At 42.4% G+C, this 21,711-nt stretch overlaps 1 protein-coding gene across 2 annotated transcripts in view; it reads left to right on the top strand.

Annotated features, from left to right (window-relative positions):
* Nucleotides 1-1,773: 1,773 nt before the first annotated feature.
* The window catches only part of syde2 (synapse defective 1, Rho GTPase, homolog 2 (C. elegans)), a 52,051-nt gene continuing 32,113 nt past the window's right edge, over nucleotides 1,774-21,711 (top strand). Inside the window, exons 1-3 of one of the 2 annotated variants that reach the window (XM_086115236.1) lie at nucleotides 1,774-3,909; nucleotides 11,102-11,391; nucleotides 12,321-12,669. In XM_086115236.1, the coding sequence (XP_085971362.1) occupies nucleotides 1,929-3,909; nucleotides 11,102-11,391; nucleotides 12,321-12,669 (2,620 nt within the window). In that variant the 5' untranslated portion in view covers nucleotides 1,774-1,928. The remainder of the gene's footprint in view (nucleotides 3,910-11,101; nucleotides 11,392-12,320; nucleotides 12,670-21,711) is intronic. The other variant, XM_086115237.1, reaches the window with a different exon arrangement.

The raw sequence follows: 21,711 nt of genomic DNA on the forward strand, positions 1-21,711 counted from the left end.
CGTTTCTGCATAAAACCACTAATAACCATTATTATTCAGAAAAGACTCTCCACACCCTGTCGTGAGTATGTCCTACAGTGGAGTCCAAAGGTTTGTGCTGTTCCTCAAACATGTGGTCTCTTTCCCCACTCCTCCTCCTCTTGCCCCCCTCTGGCTCTTTTTTCCACACAACACACTATGCAGTCAGCAGGTTTTGACCTGAAAATAACTGCCCAGACAGGGTCTAGTCAGTCAGTCAGTTGGGGAGGCAGACCGAGGCGTCAGGTCTCCATGGCTCCTGCAGTGTAATAACAGATGCTTATCATGTTTTACTGAGGGTGGCGGTGGTGATGGCTGTTTGGTGTGTGTGTGTTGGTGGCGGGGAGACACAGGGGCCCTGTCGATGGCTAACTATTTGGCAATAAAGAAAATTGAAGCAAAGGACTACTATAAAAACCTCTGAATTTGTATGTGTGTGTGTGCATGTGTGTGTGTTTGTGTTTTAACAACATGTCCACTAAGCACATATGCACTCACACGCTCGCAGCTTTTCAACAGCTTGTCCTTTTGCACATTCCAGGTAAAGGCAACAGCAAACAAATGGCTTAAGGTTCAAATGAAGAATGTTTCATTCCTTTTCTTTGCTGCCTCAGTTCTCTTAAAGCCCGAGGTTGTGCTGCCAGCTTGGACAGGGTTAGCTGCAAGGTCATAGAAGAGGGGATTATTCAAGATGCACTTGAGATAAAAGTGTCAGTTCAATAATCGGCAGCAATCCATCTTGTGGCAGTCCATGCGTGGTGTTGGCGTGGAGGCAAAAAACTGAGAGAGCCTTCTTTTGTGCAATATTGATGATAAACCTAAAAAAAAAAAACACATTCATTCAAGATCGTGTGATTGAGAGCCAAAAAATGATCACCACTTCTGTCCAATTTTTCCTTCTTGCTGAAGGTTCAGCACATTTTTCTAACATGAGAGTTGATGTCTCTGCTCTTTAATCATATATTTTCCTCACTCATCAGCCTATTTCAACAACTGCTTCTAGTTTACATTTCAGGGACAGATATGTGGTGAATTTTGAAAGTTTGTGTGTAGCTTGTGGTATTGGAGATGGAATTAAAACTCCCAACACATGCAATGAAAAAAGACTTTTCAAATTGCCAGAATGTCATTGTTAAATAGAAAGGAGAAATTCAACAAAATATTATATATACAGTATAGAAATAAATAAATAAATATACTGTATACTGTATATATTAAAAAAAAAATCCTCATCTCACCCCTCTGGTGGTGTCCGTCCCTCATTCAGCTCGGGTCCTCTACCAGAGGCCAGGAAGCTTGAGGGTTCTACGCAGTATCCTTGCTGTTCCCAGCACTGCACATTTCTGGACTGAGATGTCCGATGTTGTTCCCGGGATCTGTTGCAACCACTCATCTAGTTTGGGGGTCACTGCCCGAGTGCTCCGACCACCACAGGTACGACTGTCACTTTTACCTTCCAGGCTCTCTCCAGCTCCTCTCTGAGCCCTTGGTATTTCTCGAGTTTCTCGTGTTCCTTCTTTCTGATGTTTCCATCACTACATCCACGACAATGGCTTTCCTTTGCCCTTTCCTTTATTTATATATATACTGTATATATATCAGTTACTGTGCATCGCTTTTTTTCCTGTCCTTAAAAACATTTTAGAAGCTGACACTTGTGCTGATGTTGACGTGAAGAGAGAGAGAGAGAGAGAGAGAGAGAGAGAGAGAGAGAGAGAGCGGTGGGAGAGTTTCGGCAGGCACAGTGTGTAGCCAGTGCGGAGGTGACAGCAGAGAATGGAGACGAGGCTCCAGTGGCGAGCTGAGACCTCTGCGGCGAGAGAAGAGAACCCATTCGACCCTTTCCCTCCGGAACCAGCGTATTGAAAGGAATCGGGAGGAATTTCACTTATCGGGGGCAGCGGAAAGGAATGGCTGATCCTCTGCGGAGGACTTTACTTGCGAAACTCCGTGGGAAAAAGTCCAAGAAAGGAGAGACGCTCAACGCTGGATTGGGCTCTCTCGCTGCTGCGAATGTGGGCCGAGAAGGTAAAGAAAAAGTTTTGCAAATGCAGCGTGACGCCGTCGAGGCTCACCCGGTAGTCACGCTATCAGGGCTGGACTACACGGCTGAGAGAATGAGCACGTACGAGAATTGTTTTGACGTGCCGGTGGTGCAAACCACGGGGGTTGAGTTGCTCCGGCTGAGTCCGTCAGTGGAGTTAGCCGGCTCACGTCCGCGGTTGCTCAGCAGCGGGGGCAGGGTTCGGGTTAATGGGCAGCACCCGGGGGCCCCACTTCAAAGAGAGGTGCCGTTTGCGGGACACGCGATTACCGAAGCTAATATGAGCCACTGGGAGCCCGCGTGTGATGACACGATCACGATTTCAGGAGGGGTGTCCTTTGGGGAAACGCATGCCCAGAGGAAACACCTCACCTCAGTCCCATGGCAATGCGGCGTCGGGGATTCCATTGGCTTCGGGGACAATCCAAGTGATATTTATTCTTATGCGCAATCAGGGAACGGCACTACTTCTGATTGTGAGCCCCTGATCCAAGGACATTCCCAGCATGTGCCAAGAACTGTCATTGCTGTAGATGTACATAATCCCAGCAACCAAAGTTTGGAAACATCAATACTTGTGAATCCAATCCCCGCTCAAACGGAAGAAAACCTCTTTCGAACAATTGAGATCTTTGACCCCGTGTACTCAGGGGACTTCAGGGGCCCTCTGCAGAGCCCGGCCTTCTTCCCAACTGAGCTCGAAATATGTGACATTAACATGGCATCCATGCGTGACACAAAGGTACCGCTCAAACATCCTTTAAACAGTGAAGATGATGATTACTATGATAACGAAATTCTGCCTTTCTATGAAACTCGAGCAAAAAGTGCAAGTGATAGAGGAGACGTGATGACGCTGCCCCCGATAGGTCAGGATGAAGGACAAGCTGATGATAGTCACAGTGCCCAGGAAACAGACAGACTGAAAAACCAGCTGAAAGAGGCTTATTATCTCCTGATCAATGCTATGAATGACATCAATTTGGACCAGCAGGTAAGTGCTGGTTTAACTGAACATCAGACCACCTCCTCCTGTAGTAGCCAATCGAGAGATAGCTTGTGCTCACGGTTGTCTGCCCGGAACAGGGACAGTGACTCGTGGTCCTCTGGAGGTGACCACAACCCCCAGCAGGTGTCTGACACAGATTCCTTGCTATTGTGTCTTGGTGGAAACATTGATTCAGGCCTCAAAACCAGACTAAACTGTAAGAGCGTGGACAATCTCTCTCGGGCTACGATAAAACCTACTTTAGTCCGCTCTGCTAGTGACGGAGACATCGGATATTCAGCTGGACCGTTGCAGTGCACAAATCCTCTTCGAACCAATCCAATGGTGTGCCATGGTGAAGTGGTTTCAGAGCTAAAACCTGACCGAGACGGCGAGGATGCTGAAGTTCTAAGAGTGGGCGGGCTTTCAAAATCTCAGGTGGTTTACAACGCCGCCAGCAGTGACGAGCGTTTTCAAGTAGCCGCCGACGGGAAACTTGTTGAAAGCAGTGGTTCAGTCAACAGCCTGACAGGTTCTTCGGACAGCAACACAGAGGGATCAGCGCCTCTCGGACATGATAATAAGCAGCAGTCAACTCAGGTTCCAGCACAGGGGCCACACTTAGTGAACAAGGGCCACGGTGTCACTGTCAACAAAATGCAACAGTGGATGCACAAAGGTCGCCTGTTGTCGTCCGAGATGAAGCAACGCATAGAGGGTTCATCCTCGGCCCGTGGTGGGAGCCAAAACCAGGAGCGTTCCTCTCCTCAGATGTGCCCGGCGGGAACAGGGCTCCAAACAGCCAGCCGAATGGTAAAACCTGTCAAGTCCCCTGCAAGCAAGACACCGCAGCATTCAGGTAGGACGGCCGCACGGAGTGGCCTCAACTCCTGTGGATCTCCTAAATCAGCGAACTCTCACCCTCCTTCCTGTATGATTACTGTCATCATCCTCCACTCGTAGTACACTCCGCCTGGTGGCACTCCTCTTCTTCTGGATGCAAAGCAAAGGGACGAGACACCTCAGACCTCTTTGCTTTCTTTTAAGATTCTCTAACTGGTGGCGGGTTCTCTTCTTCAAACTAATGTAGGCACATTTTAACACTAAATTAATAGCACATCAGGTTTTAGATGGGAACACTCACAGTGTAGTCCAATAACAACTAACTCATTCTCCTGTTCGAGTTTTTCTGGTGTCGGTGATGGGATTTGTGTGCGTGAATGACATCTGGTTATGAACAAAATGGGTTCCAGTGAAAACATCTGTATCATGAAACCATCTGCGTTGGATTTTGACGTGTCTCTTTGTTCAGATGATGTTTCAAATTAAGTGGGAGCAAAGCAATTGGCTTTCAATTTATCCAAATGGCAAAACCATGCCAAAAGGACTATCTCGTTTCCCAAGCTATCCATAATTTATCAGACTGAACACAGTGCTGGGCAATATGGGGGAAAAAAATATCTCATGGTATAGGCTATTTTATATCACGATAACGATATAACATGACTTATTTGAGTTATTCCATCAAAAAATACAATTAAAAAATTGTACAACATACTATGCCTGCTTACCTTGCTATACCTCACTTTATTTCCAAGTGATTTTAAACAAAGACTTACATCAAAAAAGAAATGCATCCAGTAGTGCTGCTGGATAAAATTATCCAAATCAGAGGCAAAATTGCCTGCATATTTTTGAACAAATATAGATATCAATCGAACAGGCATAAAAATAATATTTCAGACAGAAATTGATTAAAAATTAAATAAAATATGAGCTCTACATTTGTTTGTTTGTTTATTGAACAGATATAGAACATACAATTCAATAACAGATTGACAAAAGTGAAGGCAAGTAAAAATTATAAAAGGAAAAAAAATAAAATAAAAACAGATAATAAGAACAAATAATAACATTAAGGTAATTTTGAGAACATTTGTTATGCAGCTCTGAAAAGTCCAAGTCAAAACTGACTGACTGTATTGTGAAAACAAATTACATGAGTAATATATGTATTCAATATGCTACATCCATCAATTTTCTGAATCGGTTAGCTTGAATATTAAAATGCTTTTAACGTTCTAGGCCACGCCTTCCAGCTGACATACGGGTCGCCGCAACAACCATAACCATAATCTCCTGTTTAGTGTTGTCCATTCATCCATTTTCTGAACCGCTTTATCCTCACAAGGGTCGCGGGGCGTGCTGGAGCCTATCCCAGCTGACTTCGGACAGTAAGCGGGGGACATCCTGAACCGGTTGCCAACCAATCGCACGCACACACAGATGAACAACTATCCGCGCTCACACTCACACCTAGGGACAATTGAGAGTGTTCAATCAGCCTGTTATGCATGTTTTTTGGAATATGGGAGGAAGTACCTGGAGAAAACCTGTTTAGTGTTGTGTGTAGAATTATTTTGTATTTTCTCCAGACACTTATTAACTCGCCCGTTATTTAGCTGTTCAAAAGTGGATTATGCTATGCTTTAACGCAGTTCCAGCGAGATTTCTGTGAAATGTGTACTCAATCACCCACGCACGATCTTTTACGATCGAAAACATCAGGTTACGTTAGCAAGTATAATAGCTTTCCTCTGTTAATTACTCCCATAATTCTTTCATAAGAATGCTATTTGTAAGAAGCATATCTTATTTACTGCCATGCAGATTACAATAACTGATGTAGGAGCGAAATCACAACGTATTTAGGCGTAGTAGTAGACAGCTGAAGCTCGTTGCTAGCTAGCAAAAGTACACAAGTACTGTAGTTCCAATCTCACCTCGGCCTGCAGATTACCCACATGCCTGTTCGTTTATAGGAAAGAAATCTTAAAAATCTGTGATTCGTAATTATGCTCGTTTTTGTGTTTTGATGAAGTACAAGGTGCAAATTTCGACCCGATTCGAAATAGTTGAGTTCGAGCATTGTGTAGTTTGAAGTAGTACCCAGCCTGCTGTTTCTTTTGTAAGTACTTATTAATAATTAGAATAATAATTAATCCATTCTTTCCCAACGTTGGACAGTTTGTTATATTGATTTGCAGTCCTTGTTATTTTGTAATTTTCACGGACTGTTCGATATCATTATGCACCATGGTGCATGCAGTAAATAAAAAAGTTAAGCCTTGGCATTTTGATGATTTGCTCGAAAAGACAGAAATGTCTTTTTATTTGCAAGTTTTCGTTCATTGTATCATCCTTTAAGAGCTTGGATTGATGTGGTAGTACACCACATTTATCCTCAACAATGATCACACTATTCACGTGTTCTAATGGAACCAATTTAGCCTCTGACTGTGCGACTATTGTTTATGGGACAGGCAGTTTTAGGACTGTAAAAGATCACAAACTGTTTTGCTCATGTTTTTGCTCCCTTCCAGAGCAAATAGTTGAGCTGGCTTGTGTGTGAGCTGCTGTTGACTGTCATTGCCCTGTTGCTAGAAATAGAGTGTGATATCTGCGGCTGCTCAGACGAAGGCCTCTGCGTTGGGCTACGCCATTGGCCCAGCATACAGTAGTCTATCATTCATTGAAACCAGGGTTTCCGAAAGTTGTTCAGAGCAAGATTTGAAATTCCTGCACAAGACCCAAACTTTAAAATAGATCATGCCTTTCCATAATATTAACCTGCCTGAAGAACAATAACAGATTGTATTCTGTCAATAATCAACACAATGTAAACAGACCCGAGAGCCATACCAAGTGCAACCCAAGTTTGGGGAACTTTATTTTATTTTTTATTTTTCAGTATTTTCCCCAATGTCTGCCTCTCCTTGATTTCCCCTGAACATTTCCACAGCTGTGGCCAGAGGAATCCAAAGCAGAACAGGAGCCAGTGCGCTAAGTCGCTGTGTTGTGTTTAAGGGTAAGGGGGTTGGGCTGTCATGTTGCCTTCCTCCCCAGTCATTAACTCAGGGCAGCTCCATGGTAACTTGCATTTAAAAGAGACGTTGGATAGAATTTTTGGGATGCCATTCCTGCTGTTTAACTTGTTTGCGTGGCGTCACTTTCGCCCCATGAATGAACAATGTGTGCTTGCTCAGGGGTTTCGAAATAACAATGACACGAGCATGCCACTGTAATATAAAACTCTATGGTGGTTGTCCATTCATGTCAGAATTATTATATTTAGGTGGAGCAACATGCCAAACCCATAGTGAGCTACATTCTCTTTCTCACACAAAAACCATGTCGGTCTGATTTGTTTGTACAACAATTATGTAGAAAGGCAGTTTTGAAAGACATACTGTCAAGTGGTAAAGGAGAAATGTGGGGCATCGGTATTTTTAATGAGCTAAGTGAGTCGTATCATAGAGGGCATTCTTGTTATTTTTTTCAGTCAATATGTCATCAGAGAGCCTTGTTTAGTCATACATCTTAAGATATTTAGGTCTCAAGACAATGCACTGAAGAGGAAGTAGGATATGCATTCAGCCGCACTGCCAAAACATCTCAGCGGGGATGCTAGTGTTGACGTGTGACGTAACCCCGGACAATCTCTGGCGTTTGCTGATGTAAAAAGAGAAAAAGCTACTCCGAGAATCCTCATTACCATATGAATGTGCATCAACAGGAATGTATGGCAAACAGTAAAAGATCCCCTCTTGAAAGGAAGCCCGAAACGCTGTACACAACAAAGTGCCGTCTTTATGGACAAGAAAAGTTGTTGGTGTAGGTTTTGCGCTTATCAAAAGAAGAGCCTATGCGGAGGCAAGCTAAAAGGAAGGCTGGTGGGAAAGTGGATCAAGTGTTCGCGAAGGAGAAAGCGAATCCGTCACTTAGTAGATTTAGATTGAGAATATAATTAGAGGGCGGTTTAGTTGCGCTACGACAGGTTTTTAATAGTACATCCAGGAAATAAGCTTTTCTCCGTTTTTAGCTCTTTCGCCAAACCGTAACACTTCTCCTCTCAGCGGTACCGCTTTTCCTCCCACACGGACATGCAAACCTTATATTATTGTGCTCTGGCCATCTGTTACCTTGAAGGGGTGTGAGATTTATGTAGGCTCACCGCATCCTCTACACAGCGCCGTGCCACAAGGAAGCAGGTTGTGCAGCTCTGTTATGCAAATGTGTTTGAACTAGTTGGGGCTACATTGTCTGGTAGGTCACCACTCTCTCTTTTTAAGTAAACACAACTCTGAGAATAGAGGACAACGTATGTCTGAGAAGAACGTTCTAAATCGCAGCATCCAAGCATCAATCTATCATCCAGGCATACATTTTCTTTGCCGTTTATTCTGTCGAGTGTTGCGAGGAGCCTAGAGGGGCACCGCTACACCCTAGACTGGTCGCCGATCTGTCACGTACATAAACACCCAAACAGAAAACAGTCACAAAAGTTACAGAACAGCAGCTATGAAGTCCATCTAACGGCTTGTTGCTTTGCAAATGTGTTAGGCCCAAGAAGGAGTGTAGCAGAAGCGAAGACAGCGTTCAGGCTGTAAAATCTGGAGCTGTCCTCTGGAATGCTGTTCATGTCAGCACACGTTTTTCTTTCCAGTTATGAAGGACCCCTTCTAGAAGATGGCATGCTGACAACAACTCCACACACAGGCATCCTGTTGTCCTAAGGGACGAGCGGCATAGTAGCTTGGACATTAGTGGAGGCTTTATTGGAGCTGTTTTTTTGCAGACCTCCGCCAAAGCTGACCAATCTTTTGATTAGCACTGAAAAAATACTCTATCCACACATTCAGTACGATCTGCATCTTTTTCTTTCCTTTCCAATGTTCTCATGTCTAATGTTTTATATATATATTTATATATACATATAAATTTGTTTTCATGCAATCTTGGAAAACAAACAAATCTCCCTGGCGGAGGTAATTTAAATGCAATTTGCGAGTGGATTGTAAAAGAAACCATTGTTGACTTCTACAATGAAAAACTCTAAAAATAGCTTCCTTTCAACTCAGGAAAAGGTACCGAGCTCAGCCTTCTTTTTGGCTATTAGGCATTATCGTGATTCATTTTATTTAAATACTTTTCGGTCTGGAAACTGCAGCATATTGAATTGTGCTGAAAGGAAGAGATATTTCCTGATGCGGTTTATACAATTATCCCCATTACGTTTTTTTAAACAACTAAAATGCGTCATGCCTGAGAGGCTTAATTCACTTTCAAGAAAAGAGATCACATTAAACCTGTTGACTTTTCTCAGTACCACTGGATGATATACATACAGTACTTGGATGTTTCCAATGATCTAATATTCGAGGACATTCTAAAATAGCCACTCCGATAAAGGCAATAATTTCACAGCACTTTTTATGACCCTTCTCAAATGACTGAGGTGGAAAGATGTTTGCTGACAGTTGTGAACTAATTTGTTGTGTAATGTTGAGAAAAGACATTTCAGCATTTCTGTGCTTCAAGTCACAGATGTTTTCCAACCACACAGTCTTGAAAGTACCCGCTTTGCTCCTTACACCAGCAGGAATGTTGAATTGATATCGAATGGCTTTCACAATGAAAAGAGAAGATGAATATGGCAGTACCAAATCAGCGTTGGAGAGCAAAATCCAGACTGAAAAGAGCGAAATGAGAAAGAGAAGTTTGCTCCCAGTTTTGCCTGACATCACGTTTGTCTCCATATCCCACCGTTTCTGTTTTGTCTAGAAAGAAACTCTCATGTTATGTCAGTTTGTTTCTGCATTTTGACTTTCCAAAAGTTCCTGAAACTAAATTGAAACTCCTCCAGTCATTGTTTGTTTTGTTATTTTTCCTCAGGGCAAGAGGCATAATTATATGACGTTAATCGTCACCCATTTACAATTTAGGAAGGGGTATGGACATACCGGATGTTTTTTATTCAGTATGAATTCTTTAAAATAATTTTATTATTTAATTGATTTATTATTTTTTGTAGTCAATAATTTGGTGGATGCAAGTGCTGTTTATCCTTGAGGAAAAAAAGAAGTCTCATCAAAGGATGTGGAGGGGCTTGTATGAGATACAAGGAAGAAAACAGGCTTTTCAATGTTTCGGCCTTCCAAGTTATAGCAAGGCACTTCCCTCAGCCTCTCACCATAACACACGTATTTCTCTCTGATGACATCCGCTCTTCAGAAAGCAAAAACATGCCAGATGGTTTGCTTGTGGCTGTTTCAAGAACATTCATGAATGTTAATCCTAAAATACACATAAATTGTGACATATTCACAAAGCTGAAACGAGTGGAGCTTGTAAGCACTGAGGAGAAAATAGCTGAAGATCTTCCAGAAAGTCTGTGACAGTCTGATTAATAGTGTGGTGATAAAACAATATGACTAAAAACAGCCAGATAAAAATACAAGAACAAATTACCAGCAAGCCCAAACAAGACGTGGCTCTTTGAGCTAGAGAAATGAAATGAAAGCAGATGTGAGATAACAAGTATACAGTATGTGCACTGTATATCCATTAGCGGTGTCACAAAAAAAGAAAAAAAAATTACATCGGAAAATCGGTTTTGATTTAAAAGATGTGAGTACATTGGAAGGAACCGAAGTGAATCATTCCACTTTAAAATATATCGAGATACATATTGAATTTTCTTTTATAGGCGGAATGCACAACCCCAATAGCCACCAATCATAGCCATGGCTGTATATTTTTATCCATTCAGGTCTTTGTTAAAATACTGTCAACACTCCTTGGTTTCATGATGCAGAGTTTTCCTTCAATGTGACAGGGCCCGAATTACCTTTAATTGAGTCTGGATTAGGATTGAATTTTAGATTGAAATTGAGATGATTGAGATGAATGAAACTGGTTAATCGGAACCATGGCGCTGTAGTGGTTAGCACGCCATGTGAATGTGAGTTGTCATGATTGTTTGTTTCTATGTGCTCTGCGATTGACTGGCGACCAGTCCAGGGTGTACCCCGCCTCTCGCCCAAAGTCAGCTGGGATAGGCTCCTGCTCACCCGCATCCCCGTTGGGGTACAAGTGGTGTAGAAAATGGATGGGTGGATGATAACGCTGATTCATTTGGTTTGAATGTCCCCTGGCGTGTGATGGTAAGCCTTCCTTTCTCTAACCTCCTCCTTTTATCGCACATTCAGCTCTCACTGAGAATGTCCAAACGCAAGAGGCTGCCAGGGCCAGTGAGCTTTCAGCGTGGCGACCGCACCTCCACACCATCACAGTTGCCAAGAAGCGCAACTGGCTGCAGCAGAGCACCCTCGGAAAGAACCATTGCAATAAGGATGAGCTGCAGGGCAAGCTGGGAGCTGAGGAGGAGGCCAGCCCGGGCCACACGCAGCTACCACCTCCGCCCAGTCCTTCTCCAGAGCAAATGAGAAGTTCAGGGGCATCATCATCATCACTGCCAGGCCACCTGCCTCTACCCAAGGTTAATCTCACAGTCTTGCTGTAATGTACAACAGCTTTTAGCTGGATGGATTGACACTCAAGAAATTCCTGATTTGCTTTCAAGATAACGAGCTTGATTTTACTTCTGTAGTGCATCTGCTCTGATCTTAAGCCCAGTCAAATCAGACTAACGGGAGATCTAAATCTAACCTTTTCTCAACAACAAAAGACAAAAAGACAAGAGGCTTTTGCTTTTTTTGTTTGGTGTGTAGCAATTAAGGCATAAAGACAAAGCTGGGTCGATCTATTTGGTATGTTTCATTTTGTCTTGTGATACCTACTTATCTTTTTATAAATCAATGTATTGCCAGATATAACACATCTCAATATAAAAATAAATAGTGGGACACTTGGCCACCTATAGCCATCAAATGAAAAACAAAGTATCTACACATATATTTTGTCCATTTGTTGTGAAGAGTATTTGTGAGATCTCAGGTTGACGATGGATGACAGGACTCATGCCTTTTATGGATAACTGAGCATGCAGTACCAATGAGTTGCCATATTATTGATAAACCGGCGCATAAAAATGTAACTTTATGTTCAAACAAGTGTTTTGATACTTCTGAGCATGAAGTCCATATTATACGGGTTCACAAAACAAAACACAAAACTGACTGTGAAACAGTCTTACTAGTGGCAGGTGCTAATATTCTGAAGCTAAATTTCCTAGCTAGGCTCGATGGTGATATTGATTATAAGTCAGCGATCAAACTAAATGGCTAATTTTCCTACTCATTATCAGTGACTTAGTTTCCACCATTCCAAGTCATACCGTCTGGGGTTTGTTGAAAACTAATTTCCCCTTCCGATTAATATAATAATGTATAATATATGGCAATGTTTTTATGACAGCTTTTAGCTTGCTTTTTTTCTCCCCCCCTTTTTGCTTCTGTTTGGATCTAGGTCAGTGTGTCGCCCCACCCCAGGAGCGTCGACCCAGCAGAAGAGAATGATGCAGACGACGAAGGCGAGATTTGGTACAACCCAATTCCTGAGGATGACGAGCTCGAAGCATGCAGACATTCTGTCTGTCTGCTTGACTCCCCCCGAACTGAGCCTCAGAGGAGGCCCAGTAGAGGTCACAACGGAAGGACGCTGGAGACCAGTGGGCCGGAGTCGCTCGGTGAGAGCAGTTCAGGAGATGGCAGTCATGGAAATGGTGTCCATTCGACAGAGGCGCAACATCCACATAGACAGATGCTTGTATCGAAACCTCCAGAGGAGGGAGGGCCTTCCACCAGCAAATCTGGAGGTAAGTCAGTTGTAGTGTTGAAAATTGTGCTAACTGAGCTGATCTGACTGCATGGGGAAAAATGCTTGACTTCAAAAGAATAGAACAGAGTGCGTTCATGCTTATTACAGCCAAGAATTTGAGGCGAGCACCTTTGTTCGATGCTGTATGAAGGTAGATGGGGTCAAATATATTGATAATAAGCCCTTCAAAACATACAATCACTGTCAAAAATGTGGAGACACATTCTCATTCATTGCATTAAGACATTTGTCAGACCATTAAGCACGCCATATTATTCGGCGCAACATCAATGAACGGATCTATTAAAAAAATAAAAATAAAAATGTCATACATACGAAGCACCCTGTTAAAAAAAAAAATCATACATACCAAGCACCGGGTTATATAATCAGGTTTTATGGGTTTGCACATGCACGGCGAGAACATGCAAACTCCTCCCAGGAAGGCAGGAGCCCGGAATTGAACCCCCGGCCTCTGTACTGTGAGGCAGATGTGTTAACTGGTTGTCCACCCGACTTAAATAAAGATATAAACAAAACAATAACTGGATGGGGGGGATGATGAAAGGGGGGCTGAGACAGATTTCTGATGCCGCTATAGACTCCTCTAGTCTCCAGTGTAGCCCATATAGATTTTCAAGTGTGTCTTAACTCACGAAAACTCTGATCAGTAATTTTACACACAATGTAAGGAATGATTGTAGAATCAGGAAGAGCAGTGCTGTTTACAACATAAAAACGAATGACATTTTGTGGAAGGAAACTGTTCACATCTCTGGTCAACTCTATGACAGCCAGTAAATGACTCTTTGTCTCTTCATAAGCTCAGTTTGGTCTTTCTGAACTTCCGACTTGTTTTTCGCTCTGATGTGGCAACATGGTAGTTGGGACCAATTGGCACAAGTCGAGCTGAGCATGTAATTATGATTTTCAGCACACCTTTCTATGGTACACAAGCAGTCTTTTACTTGCTGAAGGAGCACAAGGCTGAGTGAGTGGTTTGGTTATGCTGAGGAAATCAAATACTTAAGATTCAATGATCCTAGCAGCAGTCTTACTTCAAGAATGAGTAATGAGCTTTGGAGTAATTTTCGTCAAGGTACTGTATTATCATATTATTAGTGTATGTTATATTTCACTGCAGAAGTGCTCGCTGAGTGAAATGCAAGTGATGAATTTTTGTCAAGACAGTTAACCATTCTTGTGTTAGATTAGTTCTCCGTTGCTTTCATGACTTTCAGCGGGTCTTGCGTGGTGCCGAAATTTTTCCTTTCTCCGAAAACTTTCTCTGTAGGTTTAGGAGCAATCCAAATCAGTCCAAAATAAATAATCATGAAACACGCTCAGAGCAAATTGAAGTTAGGCTCTTTCTATTGACACTGGCTGAATAAAAATGTGTCTAATTGTATCATTCGTGGCTTTTCTTGCTGCTTAAAAATATCAGTGGTCATAATTGAAGGCGACAGTTGCATGCTCATCACTTTTGCAAGACAACAAATGTTCTCTGGGTGTCTCTGGAAGTGATTTTTAATGTTCGCTTTCAGCAGTGACCTACTTCTGATTAATTTCATCATTTACACCGTGGAATGGCTTATATTGTAATCCCGTTGACAATATGGTACACGTGTACTCTTTTGGCGGCTATGAACACGAGAAGAGGGAGCTGTGTGCTTTTTAACGGTCCCGCCCCTTCACTTCGGAATAGTTTCTCCTTCCCTAATGCCTGGTGACTTTGCACTTAATTCCCGTCTGTTCAATGTGATCGTCATTCTGCTTGCCATTATTAACGTTATTGATGTTATTTTGTTGCCAGTGTAGATTTTAGAAAGTAAATTGGCATTGGAAGACTGCTTACACAGCCGCGATCAAGTTTGAAATCTTTTCTTTTTAATTTCGAAATGCCGATTGTGATGCACATCTCAACGCTATGATAGAAAAAGATTGGCGATGTGTTTAAAGTCTGGCCCAACTGAATTTTTGAGGACAATGCAGATTTTTACATATAGCAGAAAAAAAATTGATAACTGATTATTCAGTTATATATTTAGCACATTTAAAAATATGTGGTAAATAATAACTTTACTCGAATAAAAACTTAATTTGGCATTAAGGGACCAAACGATGACTGAAGTTTTTTCTTTCAGAGTAATTATGTATGACATATGTACTATATACGCAAAGAGTTTCCCAAATTTTTGGCAAGCAAATCTCAGGCCCTGAAAATAGTGACTCAGGTCTGGCTCGAGTCAAGCATCTGACTCGAGTCCCCCTTCGGTCCTGTACTATGTCTTTTGAGGCGACGTACCTCTCTCGACAGTTTCTTGAAGGAGCTTGTTTCCCAACTCGGTCTTGCGGTTTGTTTGCCAGTATTGTCATGCATTAAAAAACATTGCCAATTTTCACCAAGGCTGGAGAGGATGTAGCATCGGACCAAGGGAGAAGCTTTTCATAACGAAGCATTGTATTACACTGGCGGGCAGTTTCCAGCGATTAGTCGGATAAAAGAGGGCTTTGGCTCAGAGGGCCTGCCAAGGAACACAGTCTACTGTCATTTGCTGTTGCAAAATAAAGATGAATTCTCAGTTCTATTCGACAAGGCATCAGGAGTGATTGGTGGGTTCGTAATCTCTCAGGTATTATTTAATATCTGTTTATTCAAAGGCTCATATATATTTATTTCTTGCAAAAAAAAAATCCATAATTGTAGTCACCCCTGTAGTTTTGTACTTTGTAAATCCCAGTCAGTTTCCCAAAATAAAGGACAGCAACTGCGGGCAAAATGGATTTTCAATGTTCTCAGAAGCATGGTCTTGTGCAAAAGAAGTAGAATAATCTTCTAAGGTGTGGAAGTGTAACAGCAGTGTATTGTACACAAAGCAAACATGATGTACATCCAATCTGTGGTGTACTAAACCACAAAAAAGAAGCATTTGTTGTGAGTTTTCTCACCACATCTTAGTCTTAGCAAATCCACCACAAGTCTGTTCTGTTTGTGAATAGTAACATTTGATCCAAACACAGGCAGTGTCTTTGAATGAAAATGTGAGTCACACAATTACCCTGCACACATTTAGCCCATCTTTTCTTGTCTTTGATTCTTTGTGATTATCAGCATTTATAGACTTCACTTTATTTGCAGGTGTAACGAATTAATGAAGCAGTGCAGATGTAAATGACTCTCTTTTGACTCTACTTTTTCCTCTCTTCAGTTGGCTGGTTCTTTACCTCCTGACCGGATGCACTCCAGACTCCTTGTGTTCTGCCCATTGACTGGCTTTTTGTCCATTTCAATGCTCTGTTTTTATGGAAAATAATGATTGATGGACTCCAGGGGTGGTTAGCACGGTGCATTCCCAATCTCCTCTCTTTGGTGGCAGTTTTGGAATCTTACTTTGCCAGCGCTGGGATGGGATCAGAGCTTTTTCCTGAGGGTGGTGGGAAGTGGGGTGGGGGGGGGGGTGTTTTGCTTTCACTGTCTGCTGCATTCAAGATTGAACTCATGCTGCTAAAGGTACACTCAAGTTTGAATCTCTGAGTGAAAATCAAGAATCTAATCTTGGCGGACGACTGCACGGTTTGGCTGGTAGGGAGTCAACAAGACAGTGGAGCAACATTCTGAGAACAACACTCTAAATCCAGAGGAGATTCCATAGTCTGGTGTTAGATGTGAACTTTAGGTCACAGAGTTGTGGCATCGTGTTCTCAGAATCCCGGCAACGCGAAGAAAAACATTCAGTTCTCTAGTAAGGCCAAATTACATGGAAGGCAGGAAGGACAGTTGGTTGATTTCTGCAGCACATTTCCGACCCAAGACAACTCAATGTGCTTCACACAAGCAAAGACACAACACCTACAAGCGATTCCAAACACGACAGTTCACGCCATTCAGAAGCAAACTAGAATGTACGTCGACAACACAAATAAAAGTAATAAATGTGGGCTGATAAAATATCGTGGAAACAAGATAAGCGTTTCTCAGATATTATTATCTCTGCTGCAAACAGCATTTCTTTTCCTAGCGTCTTCATTGCATTGCATAACATTATAAAAACAAACAAATACGGGCAAATAACTAACTAACTAAAATAAATAAATAAACAAACAAACAAAGCTGCAAGCCTGAATTTAGAATAATAGAAAGTGGACTCAAAAGCGAAAAGCAAAATAACAATTGACAAATACACGATTATGTTTATTCACAGATGAATGCCGAAACAATTACTGACATTTTATGTCACAAAATAGGAAAATGATGACGGGACCTCCTTTATTGCTGTGATAGTGTAGTTGTGTACCACATTGACATTTTTGAAATCAAACACATCATACAATATGCCGTATCTTAAATGCTGTCCATAATGTTTTACCTCTCACCTTTAAAGGAACCATTTTCAAACATAAATAAAATAAGAAAAAAAACAATGCACCCGGCCGGCCATTGGAGTTTTGGATTTTCATTCCACGTTCGTAATTTTTAAATTTTTTTTACATTGCAAGCACATTTCCAAATTGCACGATTGCTTTGCCTTTTAAATTTCAGTGGGCTGTTTCTATTGATTAAAGCCCCATTAAATTTTTAAGAGTAAAGTTTTTGGGGTTTTTTTGCAATATTGCTGTAGGGCTCAATCCCAATTCCCCACAAACAGTGATGATTTGCTGTACTATTGATTTGCCATGACTTTGACCGGTGCAACCACCCTTCTGTTAGAGTTGGGGCGGGATGTAAATGGCCGCACTGAAGCTTAACCACATGATGACTGCTTTGGCAAGTGGCCATGTGTTGCTAGAGAGAAGGCCTGCATGCTTGGATATATTAGCGGGGCTTTTGTAACCATCGTGATTAAGCAGCCAAGCTCCTGTGTCCCCTGAAAGGCCTTCTAATGGGTTTGAGCCAAGTGGATAGGAAGTAGCACGAAGCAGAACCACGTGGACAAGTGTGCTATTCACCAGTTTGTTTACACTGGACACACCGGCCCTGTTGGTTTTTACATTTAACACACACGTTTATTGTGGACAAAACACTCACAGTTCTCGATGAGCACTAGCAGGTTTTTATAATGACATTATAAGTGACAGCAGATTATTATCACAGAATACAATCTTCTATCAGAGCCAGGGCTAATGTTTGAAATGAACCATATCCCACTTGATCATGTCATCTCTCTCACACACCCTTCTCCCGGACCTGACTGGTGCCAGTGTTTTGAAAGGCCCACGTCATAAATTCCTCGCCTGTGTTGGCAGGTGTTAGAGGCAGGGTGCCCAATGTAGCTCCAGGGTCAAAGCAGTCGTGTTTTCCTCTTGTATGAATATGAACTTCTGCATTCTCTAGCTGCTTGTTACAGGACTTTGCTAAGAGCAAGTGTATATGTAAATGGTGTGGTGGACACAGTTTAAGGGCTCAGATGTCATGCACAGGAATGCAGGCCTTTGGCCTTTGACCCAGGAACATTTCCTTGGAGGGTAGTGTGTCAAAGTATCTGCCCTGAACCTCAGTGAGTGAAGTATTGTGTTACTGTCTTGCCTGCTGTCACATGGCCAAAGGCTAGAGGAGTTAGGTGTGTGTGTCAAAGTCATTGACAATGCAGCAGCTTTTAACCGGTGATTTCAGCCATCATATAAGTCAGAGACCTTTCTTATGTAAATGTTGTTACTTTTCAGATGTAAATTAATGCACAGTGGTACTGTGTCTTAAATGTGCCCCAGACATACGAGTTTTTTGTGGGCCGCGCTAACTTGGGCCCCACTGGAGTAAAGTGAAAAAAATTGGAGCATTGAGGGGGATTAATGCCCTTGCTTGTGGGCAAGCAGAGTCACAGTCTTGGATGCACTTTTAGCCATTAGTTAATGGGGCAAAGAGGTAGATGGTTCAGTCGGTAGCACCTGACTTCGGATGCTCAAGAGTGCAGATCAAATACCGGTCAGGGAAAACGGAAGCATTCACTTGGCTTCCTTGGCAAGACCATTTCCTGTTCTTTTTGTGACGCATTACAAAGAGAACCAGATCACACCCATGCATGCATGCAAGTGGAGATGTCAAAGTAAAGGGGTGGTGGTGTTGGTGCTGTGTTCAATTGCACCTTGAAGGTTGTCAGGAAAAACTCAACTCAACTCAACTGTATTTATCGAGCACTTTCAAACAGCACATAAAATACTGTACATGGAGCAACTGACATATACAACAGTAAAGCAACAATATGAGTAACAGACGATAGAGAGCACCAAACAGTATAACTAAGATCATAATTTGGGTCATGCTGAGTCAAATGCCAAAGAATACAAGTGAGTTTTGAGGCGGGTTTTAAAGATGGGCAGCGAGGAGGCATGCCGAATGTTCACTGGGAGGTCATTCCAGAGAGAGGGAAAAAGACTTGCATCTTTTAGTTTTGGGTGAAATTTGAGTAATTTGACTACCTCGAGTTCATAAAAATGCTTGTGGATTTTTTTTCTGCCTTGAGTACTCATTAATTTGGTCATCTGTGGGTGTGCGCCGTCGGGAAGACTGTCACACCAGCCGCAGCAACACTTCATTCTATGCATGACATTAACATGCGGTGAAAACGTTGATTTCAAAATAAACCTTAGCTTACTAAAGAACATCAGTATGAACATCAATTACTTGGTACTCTTTTATTTTAAGTTGTTTAAGATGTTAAGTTGTTTAAGTTGTGGCGTAAATCCTGAAATGTGTGTGTGTGTGTGTGTATGTTTATATATATATACTGTATATACTGTATATATACTGTATATATACAGTATATATATACACACACACACACAGGGTCAAACGCTTTAAGATATACTCGCAGTCTACTGAAATTACGCCATGTTACCATTAATGCCCTATGAGCTTATCCATCCATCCATCCATCCATCCATTTTCCACCGCTTATCCAGGGTCGGGTCGCGGGGGCAGCAGCTTTAGGAGGGAAGCCCAGACTTCCCTCTCCCCAGCCACTTCTTCGAGCTCTTCCTGGTGGATCCCGAGGCGTTCCCAGCACAGCTGGGTGACATAGTCTCTCCAGCATGTCCGGGGTCATCCCCGGGGTCTCCTGCCAGTGGGACATGCCCGGAACACCTCACCAGGGAGGCGTCCAGGAGGCATCCTAATGAGATGCCCGAGCCACCCCATCTGGCTCCTCTATTAGCTTATTAATGATCAAATCACCATGTCTGATTTAATGAGCCATTTGCTGTTACTCAGTGCCGCAGGTCCGTGTGAACATAGTCTTGCGCGTTTATTTTTTCCATTAATTTTTCCAAGATGGCGCCCAAGTAGGCAGCCGTCAGCAAGTGCTCTTCAAGAGCCTTGCCTTTTTGTTGTTGTTTTTTTGTTGTTTTTGTGTTTTGATTTGTCACATGGTGTTTGTTGTTACGTCGTGTGGACCTGATGTTTTCAGTGTTTTTTTGACCATGACATTCATCAAAGGAGAAGAATCTGTGCTTGCTGGTTGCGCCTTCTCGGCAGCACGTGTGTACCAGCACTGATTTTGATTGGGAGGAATGTTTTCATTATTTGACTGTCGGTGCTGGACAGCCCCAGGGCGCTTGTGTTCTTTGCACCTGTAATGCGCAGCATTTTTAACTGCCCCGTTTTGTTCACTGGAAATGTCGGTGCTGTTGGACAGTCTGCAGCGGGATGGATGGATGGCTTGTGGAGCCGACGATGAGAAGAAAGGAGCATCAGTGCAGAGCGCAGATGTGTATGTGGAACTGGAAGTCGCCGCTTGGAATTGAAGCGAATTTACATGGGACAGGAGATGTGAGCCAATCTCTTTTTTCGCCAATGGAGGCATATTTGACAATAAAGTTGACTTTACTTAATTTTGACACGCTCAACTCAACTTTGTTTAGAGGGTATGAAAATAACCACAAAATATTATAAAAAGCCTTTATTGTCACGTTCTATGTGTAGAGACAACAAAATTGAACTGAGGAAAATATAAAAGACAACCATTAATAAAATTATCATAATGACAAACATATTCTACTAAATGTTCCCACAAAGCTTCGTGTTATGAGGTGCATAATGGTAGAGGACCAAAGAAGCAGGGAGGCAGTAGAAGCAGCGTGTACGCCACCAAATGTCTTAACAAAAACTCTTACATGGGCAAACAGGCCAAACTAAATCAATAACATAAACAAAGTCCTGAAAACCCCCAAAACTCAAAGTAACAAACAAGCCAAAACCCACGAGACTAGCACAACGATCCGACCGCGATTGGTGGGCATGGCATTCCTTTTAACAGAAAAGAGTGAATGACATGACGTTGGAGAAGCCCTCCAATGCAACCTGTTGGTCACAAAGGGAACAGAACCATGACACTGCATGACAGAGAGAGCAACATCGTCTCACATGGACGGCGGGAGAGGGAGTGAGAGAGCGCAGCTTCGTGACTCGCCGGAGAGTCGAGCAAGGAGAAACAAAGATAAAGGCCCGACTACCTTCATCAGATCGATGTTGCAAAAGTTCAGTTGTCCCATCAAACGTTCTCCTTTGTAGTTCTCGCTCACTGGTGATCGCGTTCAAATAAAAAGCTGAACATAATGGCTGGCACAACAGAGTTGGCTGGAGCAGCGATTCCTTCGTCTTTGAAACGTCACAAATTTGGAGGACATTTCCACTTTGAAAAGCAAGCAATTAAACGTGCTGCAAGCTATTGAATGTACATACTGCAAAAATAAGCTTACTTTTCCTCCAGATGGTGCCCCAGTAGCTTAAACGAAAGCCGGAAGCTCGTATGCCTCCATATTTTCCACCGGAAATACGTCATGAGCTGCTGAGCATATAATTAATTAGCTGTTACATTTGTTCTAAATATTTCCTGATGAAAATTTATTTCAAATTAGATTTTTTTTGTCGTGTCGTGTCCCGCCTTTTATGTTGAAAGTCTGGCCACCCTACAAATGGTGCCTTTTTCAAGTGTTAGCATCCACTGGCTAGCTGCTAGCTGCTAAGCTCGTGCAACACAAAGGCTGGCAAGAGTCGTCTATTCGTCGGACTATTTTTCAAAGGCAGTTTAATGTAAGAGAATGCAGC

This window comes from Hippocampus guttulatus, chromosome 7, assembly GCF_054856545.1.
Source record: "Hippocampus guttulatus isolate MCC_2025c chromosome 7, RoL_Hgut_1.0, whole genome shotgun sequence".
NCBI classification, from domain to species: domain Eukaryota; kingdom Metazoa; phylum Chordata; class Actinopteri; order Syngnathiformes; family Syngnathidae; genus Hippocampus; species Hippocampus guttulatus.